Source organism: Xylona heveae (assembly GCF_001619985.1).
Source record: "Xylona heveae TC161 unplaced genomic scaffold L228scaffold_9, whole genome shotgun sequence".
Lineage (NCBI taxonomy): Eukaryota > Fungi > Ascomycota > Xylonomycetes > Xylonales > Xylonaceae > Xylona > Xylona heveae.
Genome location: NW_017264201.1, coordinates 1179990 through 1202947, shown reverse-complemented (window position 1 = coordinate 1202947; position 22958 = coordinate 1179990). Strand labels below are relative to the sequence as shown.

Genomic DNA, 22958 nt, shown 5'->3' with positions numbered 1-22958 from the left:
CCGGCGACCATCCCTTGAACCCAATATACTCGACATATATCGCTCCATCTTAAGGTTTGTTGTTCATTCTCTTCTTGATTTCCTTTCAACTATTACGTTCGTTCAGCAAATTTTGAGTCTCTGGTGGCATCGAAGGAGGTGATGTCCTTCCATTGCGACCACTTAGCAACTTTTCTGTTTTTCATGATTGGACGATCACCTTAGCCATATTTCATCATATTCTTTTACACATTAAGCTTTTCTCAGAATACCTTGAAATTGGGTGCAATTCATTGATTTTGAAAACCCGGTCGTTTCCTGGGTACTTTATCAATAACACTGTCTCTGCTTCTTCTCTACACTCTAACAACAGTAGAGAATTGTCGATATTACACTCACCGCGATAAAATCAATCTTTACAATACATTTGACAAAGATGGGTCCAGCGACCTCCACAAATCAGCTGGCTCGTTCAGCTGCCTCTATCTTTAGAAGAATCAACATTCCAGTGACCTCATCAAGTCCTCCTGGTCTAATCGCAGCAAGTCAGCAAGACCCCTGGAGGAGTGCTGGGAGATATTCTCTAGGATGGGTATACTTTTGCATCATTCTTCTAGTCGCTACTGTGGCCGTCAGAATCTACCATATGTGGACGGATATCATACGAAAGGCGCTTTCCACCGAGAAAGCCTCGAGCGCATCGGAGTACGAGCATGGGTTGTCAAATCTGCACACTGAGGCAAAGTATTATTTGTCCTCTAGTGAAATCTCTGGCCGTCACAAGACGCAATCATCCGTGTCTTCAATCGGGGCTCTCAACAGGACTATATCTTTCTCAAGATGGATATTCTATCGGCCTTTGCCCGTTTTTCGGGTATGGAATCATCATATTGCACTTCCTTCACTGGCGGTGACTGCGCTTGTTGCTGCTGCTTTAATTTTTGTGCCCCTTTACTGTTTTCTCCCGCGACCTCTTTACTATGCAAGCATTGCGTTTGGTTCTCCCCCATTGGCGATTCGTGCAGGAATGATCGCCATAGCCATGGTTCCATGGATCATTGGATTGAGTATGAAGGCCAATCTTATCTCCTTCATTACCGGCATTGGGCATGAAAGGCTTAATGTTTTGCACCGCTGGGGCGGATACCTGTGTCTTTTCCTTAGTCTGGTTCACACAATTCCGTTCTACATACAGCCTGTTTGGGATCAAGGAGGAATGGCAGTGTGGGGCTCCTTCTTCAAGGGTACCGTCATCTATGGAAGTGGTAAGTATCTGTTAGATACCAGAGCAATTTGTCCGCAACCGCCCAACTGACGAGCAATCAAGGCTGGGCCGCTCTCGCACCTCTTTTATTTCTTTGCATCTTCTCACATCCATTCTTCCGGTCAAGGCTGTATGAATTGTTTGTCATACTGCATGTGCCGGTCGCCATCCTTTTTCTGGGAATGCTTTTTTGGCACTGCGCAAACTATCTTACCTCGTGGCGCTATTTATTTGCCACGCTTGCCATCTGGCTCTTATCATATGCACTCCGCGTCGTACTCTATCTCAACTGGACTAAGCCGCGGAGGTTATCGTGGCTGATTGGAGAGGAATGCGTTGTCACGATTCTTCCAGAAAACGCCCTCAAGGTCATCATTCCAACAGAAATGCGCTGGAAGCCGGGTCAGTACGTCTACCTACGCATGCCAGGGATTTCTATATTCGAAAACCACCCTTTTACTATTGCGTCTCTTTGCAGCGATGATTTTCCCTCAGAGTATGGTCCTCAATTTCGGGACATGGTACTGGTGTTTCGTCCTTTTGGCGGGTTCACTAGAAAGGTCCTTGATGCTGCGCTCGCAAAGGGCCCGTACAAGACTTACAGAGCGTTTCTAGACGGGCCATATGGCGGCATGCAACGACAACTTGCATCATTCAACCACGTTGTGCTCATTGCCGGGGGCAGTGGTATAACGACCATCATCAGCCATCTTCTTCACCTTATCAAGCTCATGCGGGATGGAAAGGCAGTCACCAAGACTGTGGAAATAATCTGGGCAATGAAGCGACCAGACGTTTTGCAGTGGTTCCAACACGAGCTGAAAATATGCAGAGAACACGCTCCTCCTGGCTCGGTCCGGTGTCAGTTCTTCATCACCGCAGCCAAGCGGCAAGGGCCCGAACCCAGCGCGCGCTCTTCGCAGAGACTCAGTGGAGTATTTTACGACAGGATTGGCGAGGCGCTTGAGGGGGTCGCCAATAAAAGGAATTCTGCCCTAATTAGAGACGAACCTACATACGACTTGATGCAAGAAAAGGCATCCCATCATGGTATCAACAACGATAACTGTAATATTTCGGCCTCCTCACCTGAACCGCTTCGCAAGGTTCCATCCCCACTACCAGTTGGCCAACCATCTCTGTCCTACCTGCAACCTTCGGACCCTCCACCTCACCCCTCCTACAACCTCCAAATCCCAGCCCCAACACACCATCGGCCCGGCCGCAATCTCAACACCCACAATCTCCAAATCACGCCCCCACCACCGCCACCTCCTGCAAGAAATTCTCGAAGCCTCGATTTCGGATTCCCTACTACTCCAACCATGCTGGAGAAGAACCTAATGCGCTTCGCCTTTCTTCCGGCAGCTACCGCGGCCGGCAGTAGACGCAAAGACGGCTGGACAACGGAATACGGTCGTCCAGATATCTCCTACCTTTTGCGCGAATCTGCCAGAGATTTTGGCCGACGGACCTGTGTCTTTGTCTGCGGGCCCCCCAGCATGCGAATAGATGTGGCCAGCACGGTGGCACGCCTGCAGCAGGATGTCGTCTGGAAGAGTGCAGATCGTGACGAGATTTATCTGCATGCCGAGAATTATGCTGTTTGAGGGGGTGGGGGTGGGTAAAATATATATGGTGGAGAGGAAGGAGGGGGGAGGGGTGGAAGAAGTCCTCGTCCTATTGGTTGGGAAGGGAAGATGTGTTGTTTTGGCTCCCGGATTCATTGCGTTCTGGTGTTTGGACATGGGACATCAACTTGAGCTCTTGTATTTATCTTTTGCTGTTTGGACATGTTACATGCCTGATGATACCACTCCTTATTTACGTGCGCCTTTTGCGTCTTATAGAGAATACTACTATTCTTACCACATTTTCTTTAGGCTCTATCATACCTTATGCCTCATGCCTCGTGCTGCACGCTTCACCCTCCATCCTCCATCCTTCATACTTGACCAGCCTGCTTCAAAATGTCAAAATATTCCACGTCTTCCACATATTCCTTGTTATCATCACGCAACAACAGATATATCATATTCTCAGTCAAGGTGAAAGCCGGACGAGAGGAGAATCAATATGTGATTCATTTTCATTATTTTGTCATTTTGTCAATTTGTTGGGTGCTGGTGTTTCCCTTTGACCCCTTTACGCTAAAACTAAAAACCCTTAGCCCGGATTCCAAAAGCAAAAATTTTCGAAAGAGAAGCTCGCCGTCTGGAGGTAAAATATTTCCCAACTCAGAGTAAAAAAAAATAGGGGAGGAAAAAAACTAAAAAGAAGAGCAAAAAAAAAAGAAGGAAAGGCGAGAGAATTATTAAAAGGGCATTCGGCATTTGGGCATTGGGAACTAGGAGCTAAACGCGAGATATATAGGTAATAGGTAATAGGTAATAGGTAGAAAAAGAAAGCAAACGGAAGGTAAAGTCTTGCGGGGTATGATGATTGTAGTTGACGACGATGAATACGGGTGTGCTCAGAAGAAGAATAAGGAGGAGGGGAAGAAGAAGAAGAAGAAGAAAGGTAAGGGGAAGCGGAAGGAAAAGAAAGGTAAGGGAAAGAGAAAAGGACAAAAGAAGCGGGAGAAGAAAAGAAGAAGCGGATAGGTAAAAAGAAAAGAAAAGAAACCCTGGTCGTGATCGTGATGATCGTGTAACGTGACAAAGAAAAAGCAAGGAGAAAGAGGAAACAGTGGAAAAACCGTAACGCCCGTGTATAGAATATAGGAGGAGAGGAAGGTAGTTTTGGAGATAGGTCAGTCTTGCAGGGAGAAGAAAAGGCGGACGGAAAAAGTTGTATCTGGTGATATATATGGAAAAGAAAACGGATGGTTTGTGAGGTAGGTAGTTAGTGGTAGGGAAAGGGTGAACGAAAAAGGCCGAGCCACAGAGAAGAACGCGCATCTAGCGGATACTCGCCGCCATCGTAGCTCGCGCCGGCGTGTCAAACCTGTGGTGAAAATGAAACCCCTTGACCCAGTGCAACAGAGGGGTACTGGGCAGCCGGGTGGGCGGCCATGCTGTGAAGGGCCTGTGCCATGTGAGCGGGCGGAGCAGGGCCCGTAGGACCGCGGAGTTGAGGCGGTGGTTGCGGTTGTGGCTGGTGGGAATGGTGATGTTGTTGAGCGGGATGAGGGTGTTGTGGCTGCTGCGGGTGGTGTTGCGGAGGACCAGCAGCGGCAGCGGCGGCGGCGGCAGCAGTCATTGTCGGATCGGTCGTGGTCGGGACCGATGAGGTCGAGGACGCAGACGCTCGATCCGTAGTGAACTTGAGCTCGTGCGCCTTGAGCTTCTTACGCGCGTTGTAGATGTCGCGGTTGATAATGGTTAACTCGGGGTTTGTCCGACGCAACGTCGAAATGATGTCGCGGGGTGTCATGCCCGAATTGGTCATCTCAACGACCTGACGCAGCGTCGAGTCGTCCATGCGCCGATTGACCGGGTGGTCCTCGGGACGGATGGAGGGTTCATGGTTGTGGTGAGGATTCTCGACCATGAGCACCCAGCTTCGCTCCTCGTCTTCGGCTCCCACGCATTTGAAGGGACAGTTTGTCAATCGACTGCCTCCCTTGCGTATCCGAGTCTCGTCGGTGATGTTGTGCTGGTTGCGGTAGCGTCCACCGCGGTCGCATTTTAGCCACACACGTCCTCGTGCGGCAGAGCGGGTATGCGACCGTTCAATGGTGATCGCGTAGCCGTTTCGCGCGGCGAAGGAGCGTGCTGCTTGCAGTAGAGCTTCGCGGGATGGATAGCGGAGCTGCGGAGGAGGAAGGAGAGTAGGAGTAAATTTGGGAGGAGAAGATTGTTCTTGTGGCGCGGATGGTAAGTCCTGTCAAGATTGAAAGTCAGTGTGGTGCAACCAAAGGTACGCGTCGATAAAAAAACAAGAACATTTTTTTAAACAAACAGAGAAGACTGGATGATGCAGCGCGTCCATACCTCTACCTTGCGCGTTACTGCTTCGTGGATAATCGCGCCTTCGAGAATGCCGAATAAAGACTGTTTCTTTTCCAAGGTCAGGATGGTCATGACGCGAAACCGTCCGCGATGTTTGTCCGCGGTCGCCTTGGCCTCTTCTTCCGAGTAGCCATTGTCCGGGTGCACGAGCAGGTCGATGATCCACTTGCGCGTCGTATCGCAATCGGCATTTTCATGAGGCAGTGAAAGTCCTCCTGGATGATCCGCGACGGGGATAGCAACAGGAGTCTGGTGCGGCGGAACATGTGGCAAAGCGGCAGCGGCAGCAGCAGCAGAGGCAGAGGGCGGTGGTGGAGGCACGGCGCGTGGAGGCATGCGCCGCATATCGAGAATGCCGGCGCTCATGATCTCTTTTGTGCTATCTTTCGCTCTCACTCTCTCTCAATGGCGAGATTGATTATGTTATGATAATTGCTGTAGGGGAGCTGGGGTGTGCCGTGAGTCGGTATTATTATTTTCCCCCAATATATTTTTTTTCCTGTTCTGATACGTGATGGCTGTTGGGGTGTGAATTTGGATGAAAATCTGGATAATCACACGCACAGAGGGGTGGTGGGAAGAACAGAAGAGTGACGGGTGGAGATATCAAGTCCTAGCAGTGGCCAGAAGAGGAAGAAGAGGGAAAGGAGGGAAAAGAGAGGGAGAGAGACGAAGGAGCGAGGGAGAGGAAAGATGACGAGGGCAACAAGAGACTCCGAAAGGGGCAAAGTCAGGGCATCGATCAAGTCACTTATTATCTGTTGTGTGTCATCAGTGTCGCTTCACGTTATCGACAGTCACGGGACAGACCCCAGTCACGTCACCCCAAGCATCCCCAACTTTGGTATATTCACCGTAATACAGAAGAACCACGTTTATATTTACTAATTAATTCAACTGCAATCAGACACAAATATACATTTATATTCATCATTGCAACTATGTCCTTGACGGCCTGGGCACTCCCCCGTCTGGCCAACATCATACCGCTCGACGAGGACTCCCTCAAGCAAATCCTCGATTACGCCTGCCAACTGCCCAAGGACGCCGCTGCAACACACCTCAAGGACCTCCTTGGCGATTCCCCTCAATCCTTGGAATTTATCACCTCATTTAATTCACGACGAGAAGCTCCTCAAGCATCACAATCTTCTGCCGCTGCCGCTGCCGCCGCCGCTGCTCAAGATGCAGCAGCTGCATCAGAGGTCCCTCGCGCACCTCGACGTTCAAAGAAGCAAAAGCAGCCTTTAAACAAGCTTCCTCCTCCTCGACAGGCAAACGAAGGAACAGCCTACGCCAATGCCAGCTCACCATCGGGAGCCTACATCAAACGGGACGTCGAGGACTACATGAGCGGAGCTGCACGGCGCAAGGATGCATCGCCTTCACAGTCCACAAATGCATTTGCTCTTTCAGACACCCCAGAAGCTCGACAACTCCCCGTCCCATCAGCATCAAGAACACCAGCAACGTCTTCACCTTCTACATCGGCACACCCGTCCCCGAAATTACCTCCATCAGCGGCAGGCCCGCTAATTTCCTCGACCAAATCCTCCCGATCATCCTCGCCGGCCAAGTCGAATGCCAAGGCCAAGATCGCCATTTCTGGCGGAACCTCAATGAAGGGGCAGTCTACGACGATTAACGATCTCGATTCCGCAATTCGCACGCTCGAAATCCAAACAAACCCAACATTGTCCAGGGAAGATAATGCCCGGCGGCGCTGCAATTGCAACGCGCACCGTCATCCTCTGCTTGCCGCCGCACCAAACTGTCTCAACTGTGGAAAGATAATATGCGTCAAGGAGGGCATCGGACCATGCACCTTTTGCAGTGCGCCGCTGCTCTCCCCAGACGAGATCCAATCCATGGTCCGAATCCTGCGCGAAGAGCGAGGCCACGAGAAAATGGAAGCGAACAATGCACTGCATCGACGCGCGGACGTGTCAACTACACCTAGACCCTTCTCTGGGGTCAATTCGACCGAAGCCGAAAAGAAGTTGGCCGCTGCAAAGCAGCACCGTGACAAGCTCCTCTCGTTCCAGGCCCAAAATGCACGACGTACCCACATCATTGACGAGGCCGCCGATTTCGAAACCCCCTCCGCGGGTCAGAACATGTGGGCCAGCCCTCAGGAACGCGCCCTTCAGCTGAAGCGGCAGCAACACGTTCTTCGGGAACTTCAATGGAACGCCAAACCCGAGTACGAGAAGCGCCGGGTCGTCGTATCCGTTGACTTGGTTGGCGGCAAGATCGTCAAGCGTATGGGCGAGATTGAACGGCCTGAAGACCCTCTGTCGGATCTGTCCGATAGTGAGCAAGAAGATGAAGAAGACGACGACTACACCTTTATTACTGCGAATGATAGCTCCTCCTCCTCCGCTCAAAGACCGTCCGGCGGTGCTTTTGGCCGTAACCCTCTTCTCGGCAGCGTGATTCGCCCCGTCTACAAGCCTGCCAAGGAAAAGGGCAAGCTCACAGAGCCGAGTGGCGCTGGCTCTGACGCAGCGAACGGGTCTTCTGAAGCGAATGAGGACCAAGAGAATCACCCTAGAAAGAGCATCTGGCGCCGCGTCCAAGACGACAAGGATGACAACGAGGAAGTCATTCTCGACGGCGGCGTCTACGGTGGCCGATATGCGAATCCTACTCTCGGCGAAGAAGAGCACGCATATGGATGAAGGGTTTCCGTTAAACCTTCTTTTAATTTAAATTAATAGTTTATAATCATTCAATACTCACAAATTAAGCTGTAAGAAGGCTTTGCCAGAGAGGCTTGGATCCATCTCGATTAGTGAGAGAAGTGTTCGCCAGACGGTCTGCTTTCGCTTCTGGTGGTTGCTGCCTCGGCCGTGCTCACTCGGGACGGAATTGGAATAGTAACATTGTGTCCTGGCCAGAAGGTCACGAATTATCAGCTGTCCTTTTTCTCTCCTCTCAGGTTTAAAAAAGGAAGGAACGAACTTTCTTGGAAAGAGCATGTTTCCCTATACACCTCAATCTCTACCATTGGATGGGTCTAGGCTTGGCCACTTGGACAGTACTACTTTCTTATTCTCGATATTCCTTTTCTATACTTCCAACTTGGGAAGGGGCAATTCCTTTTACCTTGGAACAGAAGGAAGAGAAGAAAACCAGGGAAAGAGCTCTTTATATTTTTTTTAGCTTCGCATCTATTCCCCTGACGTTTATCAAACCACATCATGTCCTCCTCTCCTCTTTTAAAATCTTTTGACGACGATGAATCCATATCCTCTTGTGAGTAGCTACCAATATAATCAAGATTGGCCTCTCAACTTGTTTGTCCTTGGTGTTGATATCACTTTGTCGCTTTCTTTTATGGCATATCTGTCTTCTCTGGTATTGGTATTGACCCGTCCTGACGCTGTATTTCTCACAGCATCTGAAAAGATCCATGTCGAAGAATATCTGAACGAGCCTTACAAAAACATGGTAAGCCTAAATTTGGATGAACCATGAATACTGATGCTGACTGTGTGTTTAATATAGCCTCGACGATCACAAGATCTTGTACCTGATCTCGACGACCCCAGGATATACCTTGCTGCCCTCATTCCCCCAGAGGAAGATGCACATCCTGACCATATGGGAGATTTCGTGTTCACGTATTTGATATGTAAACAAGGCGTCAAGGAGGATCTCGCACGAAAACTCGCAAACCAATCTTATTTGGGAGCTCTCGCTCTGGCAGATGGCGATCTTACGTCATTTGATAAGATGTTTCCTTCTCATACAAATGTGATGACGGCGTTCCGTGGAAACGTTCAACGTCATATACGATTGTATAACGAGGTAAGAAAATAGTTTTATTTTATCATCTTTCCTTTTATTGCATTTTTCTATCGGTCAGTCTCTTGGAAGAACCCATTGTGACTCGATGCTAGTATCGCCTCTGCCACTGGCCTTTTTTTTACTTCGTGGCTCGTTGGGCATTTGGTCTGCTTGCCATGTGTCTTGGCAGTAATTTTGTTCTTGATCAGCCCGACGGACACAAAAAATGGCAGTATTATGGGGTGGCTATTGGTTATCTTTGTTTTATTTGTGCCCAATGTGTGTATCGTTGCCGGGAGCTACAGAAGCTGATAGCAATACCACTTCCCCCTGAAAACATTTGTGTCAAACATAGTGTCAAACAAAGAGAAAGCCTTGCATAAATTAATTGATCCTTGTGTAAGTAATGAAGCCCTTGCATGCAGCTCAATTATATAAGGAGTCAAGATTGCCCCGGAATCTCAATTCTTTCAACATCACCATGCTATGAAATGAATTGCTGTGCTATGACTACTATGCCTCTCAATAGGAACCATCCGATCACCGGACTAGAAGCGCCCAGCGGCCAGCGCCCAGGAATCACCCGTTCAACTTGTTGTTAACTTGAAAATTAAATCAAAAAGTCAAATTGAAATATAACTTGATTGATATTTAGATTCTTCAAATTCGAGCGATAGCCAGGTATAATATAATATAGTACATAATTCATGTGTGATTGCTAGTCCATCCATGCCCATTCATGCTGTCAATCTAATTGCAGGGGGGAAAAAGCAAAGCCTTAAAATGTAGCGAAACCCCAATTTCCCATAAGCACAGGGACACCGTGCGTCAATGTGCTTGAATCAATGTATACCCTGATATACGCCGGAATGAGGAGGAAGGAAGTGAGAAGTGAGGAAAGGAGGTATGTATATCAACATACGTTCCGCAGGCGACTTATGATGATAATCTTGAATAATCTTGAATAATCATGGCGTAATGTGTGCCTGTCCAATGGAGATGAGTGGGATGAGAAAATGAAGAATGAATAATATTCAGAGAGACGTATGCTGCGATACGCTTGGGGAATTTGGAAGGAAAAGTTGGGAAAAAGAAGTAATTTAGGAGTTTGGAATCGATGGAGAGTACGTGATGAGTTGGGTGGAGGATTTTAGAGAGAAAGGGCCCGCACAACAGGCCGTGAATGGAGGTCTTTGTTGGGCGAGGGGAAAGCAAAGGGGGGTGGAAATTATGACGAAGATGGGGAGGAGGAAGGTGATTGATGACCAGGCAAATTCACGTGGTTCATGAATCGTCTTCGAGAATTCCCCTTTTCAACGAAGCCAGACTCTCTTCGTATCGCCCAGGGCTGTGGTCAGCAAACATGGCGCCGCCGAAGCGAATCTCTCCAAACATTGCCTCGACATCGCGCACGTAGCGCAGCGTGACGCGTGTGGCAGGTCGGCCGAGGCTCGAATACTGGCCGCCTGTGTTATCACTACTAAAGTTTCCACCGTTGGGGGTCGTGGGTTGGTTCAAAGCTTGCTGCTGAGACTGTGTTCTTGTTCGTGAGTCGTGCGCAACCAATTCGCTGGTGTCCGGGCCTACAGAGCCGGTATTTGCAGCTGGCTGGGGCGGGTCAGGTCGCATAAACGCATTACGTTGAAGAACGCGTTGAGTATCCACGATGAAAACGTCGCCTGGAGGAACCAGTTTGGGCGCGAGCATGCATGCGCGGAGACTCTTCAGCGCAGACCAAGCCCACTGGTCTTCATCTTCGGATGGAAGACCAGATGGCCGACTGTACAGCTTGCCGGCAAGACCGCTAGTCAGAGATTCCCAGACCCGGGCGCGGATTTCGGCTTTGGCGTTTGACGAATCGGTTTTGAATGCGAGAGCGACGGCTTGTAGGTCGGGTAGATTTCCGAGCGACAGATGTGGAACGAAATCCTGTCCGTTGACAATGGTTGTGATTAGACCCCGCGTAGCCCGTCGCAGCGAGCTTGACAGCGTGGCTGGAGGTCCATAAGAATATACGTGGATCGGCCGGCCCGGTGGTAGTGTTATCGATGAAGGGCCTGGTGTAGCAGGTGACGCGTTTTGAGCAAGAAGTCTCTGCGTTTTTGCGTGACGTGATGCTATCACAAAGGATGATTCGGGTGCTGGGAGGGGGTTTGGTTCCGACAGAAGAATGGCGAGGAGAGAAGCAACACCTCCGCCTAGAGAATGGCCGCAAAGAACAAGACCGTAGTCCGAAAACTCCTCCAAGGCAATGGCGATAGTGGCCATGACTCTGCCGCCACCAAGTTCAAGGAGTCTCCGGGCAGATGCGTGCATGCCCTTGTGTACTTTGTACGGCTTGCCTCGCCATATCAGATCATCATAATCGCAAGTCATATCGGTCAAGACGTCTTCGAAGCCAAGAGTACCGCGACAGGTGAGAATCACAGCCTTGGACTCATGATCAAGCGAAACGTAATGGACCAGTGGCACTCCAGTGCCTGTCTCGCCAGCGGCGTTGGAACCTCCTTGCGGGTCGACAAATGAAGAGAGTAAAATAGCCGATGCAGGAAGGCCTGTATGCGACGAGAATGAGTGATGCTCACGGTGATGTATCAGCTGTGACTGCGGCGGTGACATGGCGTTTGCCGGGGCGATGCCCATGAACCGTAAAAAGTTCGACCCATATGATGCAGAAGAAAAACGGCAAAAGCGAATAAGATCCCGAACAAAATCAAAGTGTGGCATTTGGCTAGATAGATATGATCGCGGCAGGTATCTGTTGGTGGTCTGGTCTCCGTAAAATGTGGGTATCAAAGATGACTCTGAGTTGCTTGCAATGCTGTAAATACTAGGCGCCGCAGATTTTGACCTGGTATGGTGTCTTTTCTTTGGACTGGGTGACTTGGCATCCTCAAGCTGCGATAAGACTGACATGCTCCTCTCGGACCTAGCTCGCACCAAGTTATTCGACATGCTCGGGCGAGATTGAAAGTCCAGAGGAGATTCAGGACGACTTTGGTCCGCTGAATGTATAGAATAGGTGTCTGTTTGTGACACAATAGAATCGCGTCGGCGCTCGTGAACGGCGTAAAAGCCGGTTGCAGAAGGAGGGCGCTGATATGCGGGCGAGGGGCTAGCTTTTTCCGCATATCGTTCTCCAGACAGTTTATTCTTAGAGGCATCAGTCCGACCATCTGTTTTGATAATCCCGGGAGTTCGTCGTGGCATGGGAATAAAAGAAGGCGCTTTGGCTTTCTCTGATCCGCTGAACCTACTCGAGCTCCAGGGAGCTCGAGATTCCTTCCCCTTGCTGGAAGTTGTGGGCCGTGGGAGAGCAGACTCTTTGCTCCATAGGTTTGCCAAACCAGAATTTGAGGCTCGCTTTTTCAAGGCGCGACGAATTGAAGTCTTCTTGTCGTCTTTCTCTTGACGCTCGAGATCGTTATGCTTTGCCAAGTGAGTCTGGGATGCCGGATGACCTTGATCTCGTTTGGCGGATTCTTTGCCGGTATTCGTGGTAGCAGAATGAAGCGGCTTTCTCTGTCGTTTTTGGTTGGCGCTATGCATTAAGCCCTCGGTTGTGGGCCGGGTCAATGTAATAGATGGCCTCGAAGGCGTCCCCACCGCAGCCTCCAAGTTATCTGGGGTTAAGCTAGTTGTCGGGCTCTCATACAGACGGAACGAGTCCTCTGGTGAGGGGCTTGGAATCTCTGCTGGTTGGGGCGAAGTCGGAAGACTTTCAGACAAGGAAGAGACTTTTGTTGAGTTGTGAGAGTCTCCACCGCTCAGGGTTGCGATAGTATCCTCTGAAGAGACATCGAGAACTGGCTCATCTATGTTATCCGCTTCTTCAATAAACGAGCTTCGCTGGCGATTGTGGACAGTCTGGTAGACAATTCTATGATGAGGTGTGAGGAAATTGGAACTTCGTCGACCCACAGTGTCTACTCCGGTTATTGAACGCGGAGTTGTCTCCTCATCCACAATCATGATACCAGAAGGTGGCACAATCTCCGGTATGTGAGCACCAGTGATATCCACGACCATGGTCTTCGTCGTGACGGTTTCTGTCCGGATAGAGACCGTAGCTTGCGGCGGAAGTTGGCTCATGATTTGCTGTTTGAGATGCTCTTCAGCCATATCTTCCTCTCGATGCTGGAGAAAATGTGTCGAATTGAATGTACTGCGGGACGACGGTCGAGCCCTTTCAACACGTTCAATGGTAAAAGGGTCCTCAATGCTCGAGACAAACGAAGTTCTGGCAGGAGCGTCTTCCAAGGCGGCACTATTTCCAAGGCTTTTAGGGTTCTCATGCATCTGCCCAAACTCATTTTGCGCAAATCGGTCACCGCTATTATTGGATTTCCGATCCAAGACAACAACGTCCCAAACTACTTCGACTGCGCCTTTTTCGAGGAGCTCCCTCCCCGTCTTTTTCCTTCCCCATCTTTGGAGCAATGCAAAGGCGGTCAAGCCGACGATGAGATCGAGAGTTCCCACGCGCTCGCTTTCAAGGCTTGATTCGGGGCCCTGAAATTCCCTACGAATGAGAGTAATGATCGTAGCAATAGCCCTGGAAGTTTCGGTATCACCGAAAATCGCATCCAGGGTGTTGAGGAGATGACGGGAAAGCTCCGAGGCAGACGACAGTGCCGCTAAAGAGAAATGAAATCCCGCAGACGCCACAAATGATGCCTTGTTGATTGTTGAATGGAGCGCTGCAAGCTGTCACATTATTAGCATTATTCATTTTCAAGAACATTGTTCTTTCGATAGATTCCTTGGAAGACGTACACTGCGCTCCAATAAATTTTCGACCTGTGCTTGACCATCCGGGCCATGATTACGATCAGAAATATCGTGAGCAGCTCTAGACAAAACCGCTTCTATCACAGCTCTACTGAGCTCAAGGCCGGTCAAAGTTGTCGCGCGGGCGCCATCAAGAGCCAAACCGCCGACAAAAATACCTAGGCGGAGATAAAGAGATGACGATCTTGCCGCCAACGAGACGAGTGAGGCAATAGGACCAGGCAATAAGGTGTTGCCAGACGTGTGTTGGAGGTGAGTCTGCGCTTCATACACTGAGGGAGTGTACCGCTCATCCTCCTCCTCGTCGGCCATCACCACCTTGGTCAGGAAAGTATCTGGATATTTTCCAGGAAGGCCTGCGTTTTCAAATTTCCATAGAATTGGAGCAGATAATTCAAGTTGATATTTCAGATGACGCGATCCATGGTGGTGGGTTGAGTTGATGCAACAGGGTCACACGCAATCAACCCAAGTCACTGGAATTCGATTGGGACAACAAGCGGCGGGTGGCAAGGTTGACTTGGCTGGAGAAATGCCAAGCAGTCGTACCTGATCACCATTACATACAGGGTAGTCTATGTTCTAGGGTACATCATTTACTGTGCCATCAACCAGTTTGAGAAACTTTTCTTGAAAATGCATGCTCACGAACATCTGTTGTCCGATTTGTTGATGGCAGTTGTGTAAACATGTCGACCCTTGGCAGTACAACTGCACAGAGGAAGAGGGCAAAGATCGGCTTGCCTCGCTTTTCCCCATTCAACCGGCGCGACCCTGAGCCCCCCACCCACCTGACCCTCGCACGCCCCCCAGGCCCCACGCCGGACCCTTTTGATCGCCCACCGAATACCATGGAGCTGGTATGGTCAGCATCGGTGTCATTCAATTGTTGATATTTTGTTGCTGGGCTTTGTGCTCTTTATTTCTTAGGTCCATTTGCTCCAATCTGATTCTATTCAATTTTGCTTCATCTGAATTTATTTTCTTGATTTTACTTTTCATTTTGAATTTTTAATCTTTTCCGTGCTTTTTTTTTGTTTTTTTTCTGCAAAATATTTTTCTTCATTCATCCATGCAATCACTTATTACGTCATGACTTATCATTCGTCGAAATTTTGCTTAACCAGTCTAAAGCTTCAATCATATGGATTTGGGAAATTCTCATGCATTTGATATATAAAGCAGAGTGGATATTTCGCTCTTACTTTGAATGCTTCGCTCTTCAAGACTTACAATGTTTCTATTAACTGCAGTGCATACCCTCATAGCGAAATCGCTGCTACATTCTCCGTTGTCTGTGCCAGGGGTATCGGCTAAAAACACCTTAATCCTGCTCTGAAGCAAGAAATTATTCCTTTGCGGGTTTATGAGGAGAAGATTACGTTTGTTGAGTCAGCTCAAGGCAGAAATCGGCCAGATTTTCGAACCAAGCAACACGGGATCCTAGATTCCCTAGACATGGCCCAGTTGTAACATTCATTGCTTTAGAAATAGCTAAGATTCTATTCCAACTTTAAGCATTGCTACAATTCGAAGCAGAAAGCTCCTCGATGAGAATTGTCTTGTTTCTTTGACAACCTATGAACGAACATACGCGCAGGCCATTTATTACCAAATAGGGAATGGCCATAAACGCGTCGCGATGGGACGCGATAGCCATTCACGTGACCGTGCTCGGCAGGGACCCTGAACTAGAGATACTGACACCGTTGAAGTTATTATCCCTACAGTATCATCATGTGAGCGCAAGGAATCGACTTTCTTTTGTTGCAATGCCCGACTATTTGAATGATACCAGCATATTCAAAATAAATTCAGAATAAGGCTTCGATGAGTGCTCGAGCCAGTACTCAATTGGCGACGGCATGGTCTCTGCGCGCCTACGGCGCTCCACGAAATCGCGCCTGCTCCGGATCGCGCTGATTATAAGTTTGATCTGGAGCTTGGTAGAAGTGGTCATTATACGGCGAGAGCTGGCTCTCCAAGATCAACTACAAAACCACCGAATCCAAGCATTCGATGGGCGCCATCATAAAATCTACATTGCCAGCGAACACTGGAACAATGAAGCCGTGCTACGAGAATCCTGGAACGCGGCACTGGTAGACCTGACGAAGATGCTCGGCCCGCAGAATGTCTACGTGAGCATCTACGAAAGTGGGAGCTGGGACAACACCAAGGACGCTCTGCGGGAGCTTGACACCGAGCTTGAACGACTGAGTGTTCCGCGGAACATTACCCTCGATGAGCACACGCACGAGGATGAGATTTCTCGACCACCGGGAACGTCGGGATGGATTGATACGCCGAGAGGCAAGAAGGAGCTTCGTCGAGTACCGTATCTCTCTAAAATCAGGAATCTGACATTGCGCAAACTCCACGAACTTGCTCAGTCAGGGGAGACATTTGATCGCGTATTGTTCTTGAATGATGTCGTATTTACTGTACGTTTTTTTTTTCTTTTCTTATATATTGGACCCTCATGCTGCCAATTCGGACGAAGCACTGGCGTACCGAATGCCATCAATCTGCCTGGGCATCCACATTTGCGATATAAGACTCACAATGTATCTCTACCCAGACGCAAGATATTATGGCGCTCTTAGCTACCAATGATGGTCAATACGCAGCTGCATGCTCTCTGGACTTTGCCAAGCCGCCGACGTACTACGACACATTTGCGCTGCGGGACTCGCAAGGCCACGAAACCGTCATGCAGACATGGCCGTACTTTCGTTCTCGGGCATCACGAACCGCAATAAAATATGGCCAACTTGTACCCGTTTCCAGCTGCTGGAACGGAATAGGTAAGATGTTGTCCCTCGTTCGCAATCTCCTCGCAGAACCAAAAAAACGTGCTAATCTGAAATGCCGAAATTCAGTGGCCATGGACGCTAGACCCTTTATTGATCTTGACCCGCCTTTACAATTTCGCGGCATCCCGGATAGCCTGGCGCGCGCGCACCTCGAAGGGTCCGAATGCTGCTTGATCCACGCGGACAACGGATTGTCCTCGTCAGCAGGGGTCTGGCTGAACCCAAACGTTCGCGTCGGGTACCGGCGTGCGGCGTATGATGCCGTGCACCCTCTCAATGGCGAAGCATGGGTATCCGCGTGGCAAGTATTTACCGGCCTGTGGCAGAACCGGATCCGGAGATGGACCACCACGACGCGATTCAAGTCGTGGACTGTCGGCCGCCGCGTAAAGGAATGGGAAAAGCTGCACCCTGATGAGCAGGAACCTGGGGAATTCTGTCTCATTAATGAGATGCAGGTCCTTGTCGAGAATGGCTGGGCACATGTTTAAAGAGCGCCAAGCAAAGATTTCTGTTACGGCTACGTTTATGGAATTATATTATTCTACCACGTATAGTGTAGTATTATTGTATTATACAGAGTACTGTATCAATATATTGCCATCCCAGAGCTATTTACTCACCGATTCTGCCGTTGATCCTCGCCGCGCGCCAAATGTTACGTATTTCCGGGCAATTTAGGCCGAGACTTTACATGCTAACATTGGGCCTGGACTGCACCAGCATCAACATAAGTCTATACTGCCCGAAAACCTTCTCAATTGAGCTTGTAAGCGACAGGAAAATTGAACGTCCCCCTCCATACTTATTCCATTCCAATCCATTAGGCCACCGCCAGAGTCACCTCTTTTCTGCGGAGCTAGTTATGAAAATTGACTCTGATATCGCGTTTCAAGAACCTTAACGATTAGAAATGAGTACTCCGTAATAAAAACCAGCCCTGAGCCTTACGATCGAATATCCGGGGGGGGGGGGGTTCTGTGGGAAGGTGCTGGATAAGTTATGGAACTTCGGTAACGCCGATCGGGGCTTACTCTGTACAGTAGGCCAGAGCGAGACGGGACTAAGAGCTCGCGAATCTGGGCCGTCAAACCCGCTTGGCCTGAAGAAACGAGATTTACCCAACCTTAGATCTTCAATAGTTATCTTTTAAGGTGGAGTCCGCTATACAAAAGGTACTATATTGAACTATTACCATAGATAATGCACTAAAATTGCTCCTTAGCAAAGCCCATCTTATGTTTCCGACTATTGTTTAGACGGGCAGGGAATGTGAGGGTCAAGGATCCAGGTCCCAGAACGCAGCTGAGAGAAGATGTTAGAGGGAAGACTAAGGAAATGCACTAGAAAGACTCAATTTTACTACAGAGTATTCGTACATAACATAACATTACTTACATGGGCCGTACTTCAGTCAGTCGACACTAGTTCTGCTCTCGATTCGACGAGCTACAAGGACGGCGACGACTGAGAAAGAAGAAAAATGCGAGCGCTCGCGGCCGTCATTCTGATCAAGCCGAACCCATCTCCATGCGACGGGCATTGGTGTTCGGCAGGTGTCGGGCTCGGCAAGGTACGCGTATGCGTTGTAAAGAAGGGTGAGTAGCTCTATGATGAAATAATCGATCTAAAGGTGTCCGATATTGAATAGATGCTGTTTGGGTCTTTGATTTGTCGAATCAATCTGTCCGTGGTCACTGGGCCTGAGATTGCAGAGTTTTTGATCAGACCAATCACGGCCAAGTTGAATGGGGACCGGGGGAAGTGTTGAAACGGGAAGAGTCCTAATTGCCAGGCTAGTCATCCAAGTAATTCGCAGAACCGATCGGTATCAAATCAATTGAGTTTTTGGCTGGGCTGTGAATGGAGAATTTTCTGCATCACATCCTGTTTGCGTCACGTGGCATTGCAATTGAGTCGTCGCAATGCACAGTGATGATGATCTGTCAGATAATGCATGCAGGATACCTTTAACCTTTTCCCCAAAATCTTGTTTTCCGATTGCAAGGAAGGACAGACACGCGCGAGGACGGAGAACAAGCAGGCTTGGCGGGTTGAAATTGGGACAGCTGCATGTGCATGGCGTTGTGAGCAATACCCTGTACGTACTCGTACCCATCAGAAAAAACAGATGGCCAATTGCGAATCATGGGAGGAGAGCTGAAAGGCGACTAGCTGGCCCGCTTGCTGGGTCCCGTTTCCCTCAGGTCCCCTGTCCGCTCTGTGCTTTCCTCTCGTTCGGTGCTGTTGAGCGGGACAAGAGCGAACCCGATGTGGCTCCAGCCATGTGCACATGGCCAATCATTCCGTTCTGCCGGGTCCATCACCCGCACCACGTAGTAGAAAATCCTCTGGGGTTTCGCTTCCTCTTTCCATTCTCCTTCCTCTTTCTGTGGGATCCGATGGCCACTACCAGCCCGTCTAGGAAATTAGACCGGGACGGAAGAGATCCTGTGCATATGCTATTAGCATTGTTCTCTTAATACACATATGATTGGGGATGAAATAATTAATGACAAGGTCTTCGCTCTAGGGTGAGCATCGAAGCGAAAACAGCTCAGCAGGAGTCAAGCCACTCGCGACAGCGGCTGTCTTCGACGTCACCGCTCGGATATCCATATCGGGATATTAGGTTGAGTAAAAGCAATGAGAACTTGACGCCAGAGCTTAAGTGCATGTCTCGTTCAAAAGGGAATAGAACGAACTGACCTAATTCGACACTCCTCAAGCCTCGTATCTTTCCTATTCACCTTCTCTGTTGACCTTTTGTGCGATCCACTCACTGTTTAGGCTCACTAGCGTTGAATCGTCTTCGCGCGAAATTATATCCCTGTCTGGCTTTGGATGGGAATCGCGGGGAAAAAAAGAGCTCGAGGTGGGCTCCTCGATCTGCAGTCGGTGTCGACAAGCAACGGAAGATGCAAGTCATATGTCCTCCATAAGGGAGAAGCGCGGAACAGCTCTCTATGTAACTGTGGACCATTGTCAGCACCTCAATTCTCTGCCACGTTAGACAATCTAGTGGAGATACACACTTTTTTCTTCTTGTCTCCCGCAGTGGGTCCCTGATCTCCGATCGCGTGGATCTGCGGAATGGAATAGATTGCATTGGCTTTCTCTCCACATCCATTCATCCTTAATCCTTTTTCGTAAGGGAAGCAGGCCGCGCAGTTAGTCCCTGGACTCAATTATTAGCGTACAGGTCCAACCAGCGTTTAATGCGCAAGCCACTGGCTAGCATGATCTCGACGTTCGGGATTCTCTTGGCTCTCTTCCGTCCTTGACTCAGGTTGCCACTATCGGCGCCTGTGTCTCTTTTTTCGGATTCGTCCTGCTTGCACTGGACCTGAACCAGTACCAGCCTGGCGTAGGAGCCCGATGAACCCTGGGTGAGGATGTAATGGCGTAACAGAAGCGCAATCTGTGCTCCAAGCACATTTAACATGTCCTCATTCCCCCATGGGCAACGGGCGCAACAGCCAATGTTGCATTCATAAACCGGCCGTTGGCATGTTTGAGCACCTTCCCATTATTACAGTTGCTTTTATCCCTCGTGGCATCCGCGTGCTTACCGAATCTTGATACCCTCAACTGTTTGCGTGGTAGTTACCCTTAGCTGCCTTGGAACTATTTCATCTCGTCGTCAATTCTTCCTCACCGACGACGTGCTTTCTGCAACATATATTTCGCTCTTTATACCGAGCATCTTACTTTTCTTGACCTATATTGCTACTCTATTCTTCCTATACTTCTCACAACCAGCTTTCATTTGATAGCCCCGGCCTCTTTCCTTGTCACAGATACGCTCTATTTGTTCTTGCACCTTTTGATCAACCTCCCATAACATTGCATCATGGTGTATTCGCTCAATTACCGTCGTCCGGCCCACGTGAGCAGCCCTTCACGAGATTCAGTGGATGGGTCCGTCAATTCTGGCAGCACAGGAAAATCTCATGGGATCCCAGACGCTCTTTCCTTTGACCGCATCATTGCTGGTGGTACTTGCCCTGTATGTTCTCCTCCACGACACCCATTCCTTGCTATTTTAGCTATGTTTTTATATTTTCCGCTTGAGCTGCCTGAGCAGAAACGACTCTGCTCTTGCACCTGAGAGACCACTTCGAGTCACGCACTATAACTTCTCATTGGAACCCAACCAGCTTCTGCCTTTGACTAACTCTTTCACTCCAGCCATGCACTACTCGGGATTTCATGAATTATCTCATCTACATTGAGCTGGCCGCCGAGAACCTACAGTTTTTTCTATGGTATCAGGACTATAAGAAACGCTTTGACTTACTGCCAGAGAGCGAAAAGCTCTTGTCTCCCGAATGGACTCCAGAGCAAGCTGAAGCTGCAGTCGCAGCCGCTCAGGCAAATCATGCAAAGCCCAGGCTAGTCAGTCCTGAAGCGGCCAAGATTCTCAATGGCACCGATTTTGGGAGAGATTCGAAACCAATTACTCAGGAAAAGAATGGGAATCCCTTCCACACTCCCCCGCGAACTCCGAGTGACCGGGATAGCAGCGCCCCAGTCACGGATTCATGGGACTCAAGTGAGACTCAGTCAATGTCTCCGAACGGCAGAAAAGGCTTTGCCGAGAAGGCAGCGAATGCCTTTGAGAGCGCTGATTTGAAATGGCAGCCATGTGAGTATCTCTTTTGTGACCCTCTTTGAGCAAAGGAGAGCCATTCAACTGATGACATGGTAGTTACCGTGCAACCATTCAGAGAGGAAATCACTCGCATCATTGGAACTTATATAGCTGACGGTGCCCCACGTCAACTGAATCTCTCATCGAAAGAGCGCGTCGCTCTTCTTCACGCTCTTGCGAGCACTACCCATCCGTCAGCTTTTCGGCAGATTGCGCGCACAGTTGAGTGGTCTCTCCGTTGCCAGGCCCACCCAAATTTCGTTCGATGGTCTATCTGCAATGGAAACAAGCCTCGTGTCATCTTTGCCCGTGGCTTAGGTGTGGGTGGCATCATCGGCGGCCTCATTGCTGCTATTATTATCACTTTGAGCAGTGCCGGCCGTGCATGGCGTGTTCTCTCTTTTCTTGGTTTCTTCATTGGTGTATCGACCCTCATTGCTGCGTGGAAGGGCATGTGTGTGGTGAGTAGCTTACACTTTCTCTTTCCTTCCTTCCTTCCTTCCTTCCTTCCTTCCTTCCTTCCTTCCCCTTTTCTTTTATTTCCTTTTTATTACAAGCATTGCGAATATATTTCTGATGCCGAGTAGGTACTCCATGGCATGCATCACCGCCATCTTCGCCCGTGGGAACTTTTTGCAGAAGACGAGGATGACAGCTCCTATTACGAACTCAAAAAGGGATCATTCGACAGCCTTGGGTCCAACAATAGCTACGAAGACGAGCCATGGGTAGCCAAGTATGAAAAGCGAAACATTATCCGCAAAGTTTTTGACCGTGAGGTCTGGATTCAAGAGCCAGCATTGCGTCAAATTCAAGACACCATTTTCCTTCAGGCCATTCTTGGAGCGTTTATTATTTCAGCAGTGGCCGTTGCCATTTTCGTCGCTGTTCCAAAAGGTGGCTTCTTTTGATTTGAGAATTAGTCTCAACTACGCCAAAATTTTTTTTCTTTTTTTCCATACTGGTGATCGCCAGAAGATCCTGCGTTCTTTTATTTTATACCTTTCCTCTCCTTGGCCAGGCCATCACACCCGATTGCTCGACATGGGATAATGTGGAGACTTTGCCTTTCCGGGATTACTGATACTATTGGAACTTGACGAGCTCTTGGGGTTGGGCCGAAAAGTAGCTATTCTTAATTGGGAGGAGTTGAAGCGTTTGCTTGACATGGCAATGGGATTTTGCGAGTTGAAACACATTGGAGTTGGAGCAACATGGGCTGTGAGCTGTGCTCAATAGCAAAATTTTCCTTTTTTCTTATCTCATTCCTTTGCTCATTAAGTTACCTAATCCTTTTCCTCTCTTCCTTTTTTATCTTCATATATGTCTCCCTGGCCTTTTTTTTTAATTCCTCCGCCACGGATTTCTGATTGGCCTTGGCACCTTGCTCATGCACGATACCTGTGCGAATGCTTCTCTGTGCTCTCTCGGTTTCAGATGCTTTGAGCAATTTAGTTGGCATTGCTACCATTCAATATATTTGCTCATTTCAAGCTACGATCCAGCATATTTGCTCATTTTAAACTACGATTCAATATATTTGCTCTTCGCTTGAAATGCTTCATATATACACAGATTGAATCATTGTGACAATATAGTTATTTGCCCCCCAATCGCATTATTTACCCTTCAAATCGCCATCGGGATGTAATTCTACGGGGTATGTTCCCTTTAGACTTTGCCCGTATTTTACTGTTGTGTCTTTGGAG

At 49.0% G+C, this 22958-nt stretch overlaps 7 protein-coding genes across 7 annotated transcripts; 5 read left to right on the top strand and 2 right to left on the bottom strand.

Annotated features, from left to right (window-relative positions):
• Positions 1-415: 415 nt before the first annotated feature.
• On the top strand, positions 416-2853 carry L228DRAFT_213013 (metalloreductase-like protein transmembrane component; the record flags this gene model as incomplete). The annotated part of the gene is made up of 3 exons (XM_018329967.1): positions 416-1244; positions 1307-2293; positions 2369-2853. The coding sequence occupies 3 exons, from the start codon at positions 416-418 to the stop codon at positions 2851-2853; spliced, it is 2301 nt and encodes a 766-aa protein (XP_018186467.1).
• Positions 2854-4904: 2051 nt separating this feature from the next.
• L228DRAFT_181821 (hypothetical protein) lies at positions 4905-5725 on the bottom strand. The gene is made up of 2 exons (XM_018329574.1): positions 5131-5725; positions 4905-5068 (listed from the first exon to the last, which is right to left on the bottom strand). The coding sequence occupies exon 1, from the start codon at positions 5560-5562 to the stop codon at positions 5137-5139; it is 426 nt and encodes a 141-aa protein (XP_018186466.1). The 5' UTR covers positions 5563-5725; the 3' UTR covers positions 4905-5068; positions 5131-5136.
• A 412-nt stretch (positions 5726-6137) lies between these two features.
• On the top strand, positions 6138-7877 carry L228DRAFT_270175 (hypothetical protein; the record flags this gene model as incomplete). Its single annotated transcript, XM_018335382.1, has 1 exon — positions 6138-7877. One exon carries the CDS (start codon positions 6138-6140, stop codon positions 7875-7877), a length of 1740 nt encoding a protein of 579 aa, XP_018186465.1.
• A 522-nt stretch (positions 7878-8399) lies between these two features.
• L228DRAFT_270174 (hypothetical protein) lies at positions 8400-9021 on the top strand (the record flags this gene model as incomplete). The annotated part of the gene is made up of 3 exons (XM_018335381.1): positions 8400-8454; positions 8597-8649; positions 8707-9021. 3 exons carry the CDS (start codon positions 8400-8402, stop codon positions 9019-9021), a joined length of 423 nt encoding a protein of 140 aa, XP_018186464.1.
• Positions 9022-13456: 4435 nt separating this feature from the next.
• On the bottom strand, positions 13457-14238 carry L228DRAFT_181779 (hypothetical protein). The gene is made up of 2 exons (XM_018329573.1): positions 13765-14238; positions 13457-13688 (listed from the first exon to the last, which is right to left on the bottom strand). The coding sequence occupies exons 1-2, from the start codon at positions 14089-14091 to the stop codon at positions 13626-13628; spliced, it is 390 nt and encodes a 129-aa protein (XP_018186463.1). The 5' UTR covers positions 14092-14238; the 3' UTR covers positions 13457-13625.
• Positions 14239-15529: 1291 nt separating this feature from the next.
• Positions 15530-17206, top strand: L228DRAFT_284817 (glycosyltransferase family 69 protein). The gene is made up of 3 exons (XM_018336265.1): positions 15530-16223; positions 16361-16586; positions 16662-17206. Exons 1-3 carry the CDS (start codon positions 15645-15647, stop codon positions 17084-17086), a joined length of 1230 nt encoding a protein of 409 aa, XP_018186462.1. The 5' UTR covers positions 15530-15644; the 3' UTR covers positions 17087-17206.
• Positions 17207-21003: 3797 nt separating this feature from the next.
• On the top strand, positions 21004-22400 carry L228DRAFT_181686 (hypothetical protein). The gene is made up of 2 exons (XM_018329572.1): positions 21004-21710; positions 21837-22400. Exons 1-2 carry the CDS (start codon positions 21300-21302, stop codon positions 22158-22160), a joined length of 735 nt encoding a protein of 244 aa, XP_018186461.1. The 5' UTR covers positions 21004-21299; the 3' UTR covers positions 22161-22400.
• The last annotated feature ends 558 nt before the right edge of the window (positions 22401-22958 follow it).

Excerpts from the sequence above, each read along its gene's own strand:
- L228DRAFT_181686 (XM_018329572.1), top strand. The coding sequence starts at position 21,300 with ATGGTAGTTACCGTGCAACCATTCAGAGAGGAAATCACTCGCATCATT. Across the intron at positions 21,711-21,836 it reads CGTGGAAGGGCATGTGTGTG|GTACTCCATGGCATGCATCA; the intron begins GTGAGTAGCTTA and ends GATGCCGAGTAG.
- L228DRAFT_181779 (XM_018329573.1), bottom strand. The coding sequence starts at position 14,091 with ATGGCCGACGAGGAGGAGGATGAGCGGTACACTCCCTCAGTGTATGAA. Across the intron at positions 13,689-13,764 it reads AAAATTTATTGGAGCGCAGT|CGCTCCATTCAACAATCAAC; the intron begins GTACGTCTTCCA and ends GACAGCTTGCAG.
- L228DRAFT_284817 (XM_018336265.1), top strand. The coding sequence starts at position 15,645 with ATGGTCTCTGCGCGCCTACGGCGCTCCACGAAATCGCGCCTGCTCCGG. Across the intron at positions 16,224-16,360 it reads TGAATGATGTCGTATTTACT|ACGCAAGATATTATGGCGCT; the intron begins GTACGTTTTTTT and ends ATCTCTACCCAG. Across the intron at positions 16,587-16,661 it reads CAGCTGCTGGAACGGAATAG|TGGCCATGGACGCTAGACCC; the intron begins GTAAGATGTTGT and ends GCCGAAATTCAG.
- L228DRAFT_181821 (XM_018329574.1), bottom strand. The coding sequence starts at position 5,562 with ATGAGCGCCGGCATTCTCGATATGCGGCGCATGCCTCCACGCGCCGTG.